This window comes from Gadus chalcogrammus, chromosome 8 (genome assembly GCF_026213295.1).
Source record: "Gadus chalcogrammus isolate NIFS_2021 chromosome 8, NIFS_Gcha_1.0, whole genome shotgun sequence".
Lineage (NCBI taxonomy): Eukaryota > Metazoa > Chordata > Actinopteri > Gadiformes > Gadidae > Gadus > Gadus chalcogrammus.
The window spans coordinates 17,602,728-17,608,727 of record NC_079419.1 but is presented as its reverse complement, the minus strand read 5'-3'; the positions used below and the strand labels follow the sequence as shown (position 1 = coordinate 17,608,727).

The 6,000-nt window shown below is 47.8% G+C and overlaps 1 protein-coding gene across 1 annotated transcript in view; it reads left to right on the top strand.

The window, feature by feature from the left end:
- The window catches only part of LOC130387508 (protein unc-13 homolog A-like), a 33,571-nt gene that overhangs the window by 16,878 nt on the left and 10,693 nt on the right, over window positions 1-6,000 (top strand). Inside the window, exons 14-22 of the mRNA XM_056596623.1 lie at window positions 1,504-1,578; window positions 2,009-2,228; window positions 2,672-2,899; window positions 3,144-3,285; window positions 3,538-3,707; window positions 3,818-3,933; window positions 4,919-5,082; window positions 5,338-5,491; window positions 5,703-5,771. Coding sequence (XP_056452598.1) covers window positions 1,504-1,578; window positions 2,009-2,228; window positions 2,672-2,899; window positions 3,144-3,285; window positions 3,538-3,707; window positions 3,818-3,933; window positions 4,919-5,082; window positions 5,338-5,491; window positions 5,703-5,771 — 1,338 coding nt within the window. The remainder of the gene's footprint in view (window positions 1-1,503; window positions 1,579-2,008; window positions 2,229-2,671; window positions 2,900-3,143; window positions 3,286-3,537; window positions 3,708-3,817; window positions 3,934-4,918; window positions 5,083-5,337; window positions 5,492-5,702; window positions 5,772-6,000) is intronic.

Sequence of the window (6,000 nt, the reverse complement as noted above, 5' to 3'; positions counted from 1 at the left end):
ATTGGCTGATACGTTTGCCACTTTGCATATTGACTTTTTGGATTCCTCTTTGGATTCCTCTTTGGATTCCCTCTTTGGATTCCGTTTTGGATTCCGTTTTGCGGATTGAAATGTCATTTGAATATCGCAACACACGGAGCGTGGCGAAGTGGATTGCAATCACGGGGACGCTATAGCTTTTCAATTTGTATAAAGGAACTCAAAGAATTTGACAAAATGTTATTCTATTTGTATTGTTAGAACTTTTGCAAATTTAATTGAGGATTGCATTGTCACTTTGCATTTTAAAATACACTTTGAATAACGTATTTACAAATTACATTATAAAATTGCATAATGCATTGTCAAATGCATAATGGAATTCCAAATTGCATTGCCATTTGAATTTTGCTACATATATGCTTCCATACCCCCGCAGCTGTGTGTGACAGTGTGTCTCCCTGTACCGTGGTAATAGTGCTGACGCTGGAGTCCTACCCATGCAGTTTAATTCCCCTCACATAGAGGGGTGCGGTGCTCACACCTTGAGCTGATCACTACAAATGGAAGTTGCTCTGACAGGAATTCTTTATCCATGTCTCTGGCTGCCACTTTCTTTCTGGGTAGTTTCAAACCGTGCGGCCGGGTTTGCTGACGGCCTATAAATTAGACATTTCAGATGCTGACCGAGTGAGCTCAGGTGTAATAGATTAAGCGGCTCTCTTCCAGAGGTCACTACCGCACCATGTCTGCTCCACCGGAGATACATGCAGACACACACACACACACACGCACGCACACATAAACACACAAACATACACATACACACACACACACACACACACACACACACACACACGCGTACACACACACAGAGACACACACACACACATACACACAGAAACACACACACCAATATACACAAACACACACGCGTACACACACACACACACACAGATACACACACTATTCAATGTCCCATTTCTTATTTTCCCTTTTTAATTCAGCTTGTGAAACGTATTTTAATTTTGATAATGCATTGAGCGCATTATCGCATTAACGCATGCTTTTGCCTTTTCTTCCTTTTTATTTTTTAGGTGATTGTAAGTATCTTACACACTCACCCACACACACACACACACACCCACACACACACACACACACACACACACACACACACACACACACACACACACACACACACACACACACACACACACACACACACACACACACACACACACACACACAAACACACCCACACCCATGCCTACAGCCTGCTCACATGCTCACACATGGTCTTTATTATAATCCTAATATCTATCTTCTTCCCTCGTATTTTCCACCGAATCCTGTTCATTGTCCCTGTCTGTGAACACAAGGCCATGGTAAGTAATTCTTTGTCTCATTTCAAGCAAACCTGCACCACTCAATAATAGTCAAGTGTTTAATGTAATCAGATGAACTAATCACATTACCAACATCTCGTTCAGCCATCTCTAAATCCCTGGGTTCCTTTTGCAGTCTTTGGCACAGAACAACCGCAAGGCTGGCATCACCTCCGCCATGGCCTCCACCACTCTGGGCAACGAGGAGCTGGTGGGTTGGACCTCCACCGTGACCTCTCTTGCCACTAGATTCTCCTTGTCCGCCTACACAACATTGTACACTGCTGCTATACTGACCCTTTCTTCCCATTGTGCTACTTTTATAAAAAAACGTTATTTTACCTTTATTCTACCAGGTTAGTCCCTTGAGATTTAACACACAGACCTAGCCAAGAAGGCTTGCACTACACAAAGTTACCACGTACACAAAACACAACACCATACAAATAATAATGCAGATATTAGTTCATACATCTACAAGTTCCCATAGATTGCGTTCCCCTCGGTGCTACGATGGATCCACTCCCCCAGACTGAGCCTGCAGCCGAGGCTCCGTCCACAGGCTATTCCAGGCAGCGTGGGCCGCCCGCACACAGGCCCGTCTCCCCCCACTCAGTTTGACCCCTCTGTCTGCTCTGCAGAAAAGCCACGTGTACAAGAAGACCCTGCAGGCCCTCATCTACCCCATCTCCTCCACCACGCCGCACAACTTCGAGGTGTGGACGGCCACCACGCCCACCTACTGCTACGAGTGCGAGGGGCTGCTGTGGGGCATCGCGCGCCAGGGCATGCGCTGCTCCGAGTGCGGGGTCAAATGCCACGACAAGTGCCAGGACCTGCTCAACGCCGACTGCCTGCAGAGTGAGTGTGATGATCGGTGCTCTGGGGGAGGTGGAGGAGAGTAGGTGTTCAGGGGGTCCAGTACTAGTCTGGGTTACAACGGGAGGATCGGGCACAGGGGTTGGGGGGGGGGGCAGTTACATACAGCGTCGCACCAAGCAGTTGATAAGATATTCTTCAAATACTTTATCGGTAGAAGGAAGAGGAAAATGTACTACAACTAAAAGTGAGATGAAATAATGAATCCAGATCCAGGCACTCAAGTAGGTTTGCAATTAAAAAGCCTTTTCATAACTGTGATGTTACATTCATATTTAGCCCCTAACCCCCCGAGGTTTAGGGAAACACTGGTTTTCCTGCTACCTTTTTCCCCCCTTCACATACTTTAGAAATAATAAAGTTGTCATCATTAACGTCCCTGCCTCGTCTTCTGCCCCCCCCCCCCCCCCCTCCTGTCCAATCAGGGGCTGCGGAGAAGAGCTCCAAGCACGGGGCGGAGGACCGGACCCAGAACATCATCATGGTCCTGAAGGACCGCATGAAGATCCGCGAGAGGAACAAGCCCGAGATCTTCGAGCAGATCCAGGAGGTGTTCGCTCTGGACAAGTCCACCCACGGCACCCAGATGAAGCAGATCAAGCAGAGCGTGCTGGACGGCACCTCCAAGTGGTCGGCCAAGATCAGCATCACCGGTGAGACCCCGGGGGGTCCAGTGGTCAGGCTGAGGTTTTGGTTTATAACTTGTTCTCCAATATATTTGTGGAAACCCTTGAGCAAGATGCCTCACCAACTGCCTCCTCGTGATAATACAGAAAAAAAGATCCAAACCTTCTGTGATCTACATAAAACTCAATTTTATAAAGTAACAGTAGTACAGACATCGTCAGACTTTTGATATTGACATTTATGTTTTTCTTCCTCCTTCTCGTCCCTTAGTGGTGTGTGCGCAGGGCCTGCAGGCTAAGGACAAAACAGGCTCCAGTGACCCATATGTGACGGTCCAAGTGGGGAAAACCAAGAAGAGGACCAAGACCATCTATGGGAACCTCAACCCTGTCTGGGAGGAGAACTTCCACTTGTGAGTTCTGTAGAGAAACCAGTGCACAACTTCAAGCCAATGTTATATAACATGTAACTGAGCACTAAATTCTGCTATAGCAGACTACTCCAATCCAATTAGACATTACCCCGCCAATGGTTTTCTTTCTAAAAGGCTACACTTGACTGCATTGTGGTCATTAAGAAGCATGTCATTTTGTATCTTTTAAGCTACAGTCAACGCCACTTAACCGTGCCCAGGTTAACCAAATTGTCTGTCCGTCTCCTCCAGTGAGTGCCACAACTCCTCCGACCGGATCAAGGTGCGTGTGTGGGACGAGGACGACGACATCAAGTCCCGCGTGAAGCAGAGGTTCAAGAGAGAGAGCGATGACTTCCTGGGCCAAACCATCATTGAGGTCCGGACGCTCAGTGGGGAGATGGACGTTTGGTACAACCTGGGTGAGTTCGGAACGGGAACGGTTTGCTTCCAGAGAACTCATCCCCTAGAACGTTAAGCCTCGTGGAGGGTGAGTGGATTCAAGTCAACACTGTGTCTCTCTCTGTTCCAGACAAGCGGACGGATAAGTCTGCTGTGTCGGGGGCCATTCGGATGCACATCAGCGTGGAGATCAAGGGCGAGGAGACGGTGGCTCCCTACCACGTTCAGTACACCTGTCTACATGAGGTCAGTCTGATTGGGTTACTCCAGTGGGGGCACAATCTGATTGGTTATCTCCAATCGGTGAATCATCCTATTGGCTTTCATTATGCAGTGGACATTCTCCTTGTTTTAGTGAATAATTGGTGAATACTGACATCGCCAGAGCAATTAGCAAATGCCTTTAGTCTAGAACGAGATTTCCGAGGGCCGTTGTGAGCAGGCGCCGGACAAATGGCCTCCGGATGCCATTGGATAGAGCTCCAACCAATCAGATCAATGGAATGCATCCTAGTGCGGAGCGGAAATGGCAAACACATCATCCTTATCAACAAGTGCTTCAGTGTGTTTTTGTGCCTTAAGTGCACTTCTTTGTTCTTCTTTATATAAAAATTCACTATCCTGTTTGTTTAATGCTGTTACATTGGCTGATTCCACAGACCACTTCACATCAGCTGTAGCCATCTTGGTCGTTCACGGAAATGCCCCAGCGGCTTCCCCCTAGGGCCCCCCCCTCTCATCGGATCAACCCTTATTAGATTAACGGGGGTTAATGGCCAACCCGGTCCAGGTGGGCTGGAAATAGTTAGAAGGGAGTTTCTCTCTGACAGAGCAAATAAAACATGAGATTGCAGAGTTGTCTGGTTCCAAGGCTAGCATAGTCTTATTGGTTTTACCATTTAGTGGACGATCTGATTGACTACCGCTATTTAGTGGACGATCTGATTGACTACTGCTAATTAGTGGATGATCAGATAGACTACTGGTGGACAACCGGATTATCCCCAGTTGGTAAAAAATGGATGAGGTATCACTGCTGAGTGGACAAGGGGATTATCTATGTCCAACTGGTGATTAATCTCTTTGGCTACCACTATTTAATGCACCATCTGATTGGCTACCTCGCGGACAATCAAATCTTTTTTTAGTTTTTAGCAGATGGGGGGGGCTTACATCAGTTAGAAGCCCACGTCCGTCGCTAACCCCCGTTGGTCCTTCCCCTGGTGTTCAGCACTTGTTCCAGTACACCACCGAGGAGCAGAACGGGGGCGTGGTGAAGATCCCCGACGCCAAGGGCGACGACGCCTGGAAGGTCTACTTTGAGGAGACGGCCCAGGAGATCGTGGACGAGTTCGCCATGCGCTACGGCGTGGAGTCCATCTACCAGGCCATGACGTCAGTACCCTCAGCCTCCACCCCTTTTACACCACAGGCCATGATGCGTTTCCCATGAAATGTATTCAATTAGAAACAGTCACTATAATAATAGTGCCGCTCCTGCTTTGTGTGCACCAGCAATGCATCATCAAGATATTACATCGTTATTTGATATCGCCTATTACTGAAACACAAGTACTGTTTTAGTCTGATCTAACGAGTCTTTCTTGTCTTTCTGTGCTCCTTCCTCCTCCAACCCCCTGGCAAAAACAGTCACTTTGCCTGCCTGTCATCTAAGTACATGTGCCCCGGGGTGCCGGCTGTGATGAGCACCCTGCTGGCCAACATCAACGCCTACTACGCCCACACCACCCAGTCCTCCAACAACGTCTCCGCCTCGGACAGATTCGCCGCCTCCAACTTTGGTGTAGGTGACCCCGTCCTTATGTCTTCCTGACAGTTATGATCAGAAACACTTCAGGGCTTGTGGGCCACCCCGAGGGGTCAACTCTGGTTAGGCTAATGCAGGCCCAACCCACGCCTCAAAGGCACCAACCAGAGGAACAGAGTCAGAGGTTTACACAGTTAAATGTGTTTCTAACCAGACTTGTTCTCCTCATTTCCCCCCTTGGATGTAGAAGGAGAGGTTTGTGAAACTACTGGACCAGCTGCACAACTCCCTGAGGATCGATCTGTCCATGTACCGGGTATGGAGCACTCTCTTTACTTTCTCTCATTACTTCGATCTTCGTCCTCATTATAACATTGCTTGACTCATTTGTTAGCAATTATTGGTGCTTGGCACTTGGTTCTATGATCATCCTTATTGTACCAACAGCTATAAGTTGTTTCTCCTTCTTCTGACAAACAGTTTGTTTTGAGGTAATTGGTTATCGTCGTGTTTTCCATGACTTTGTTTATGGTTCAGAAAGTTAC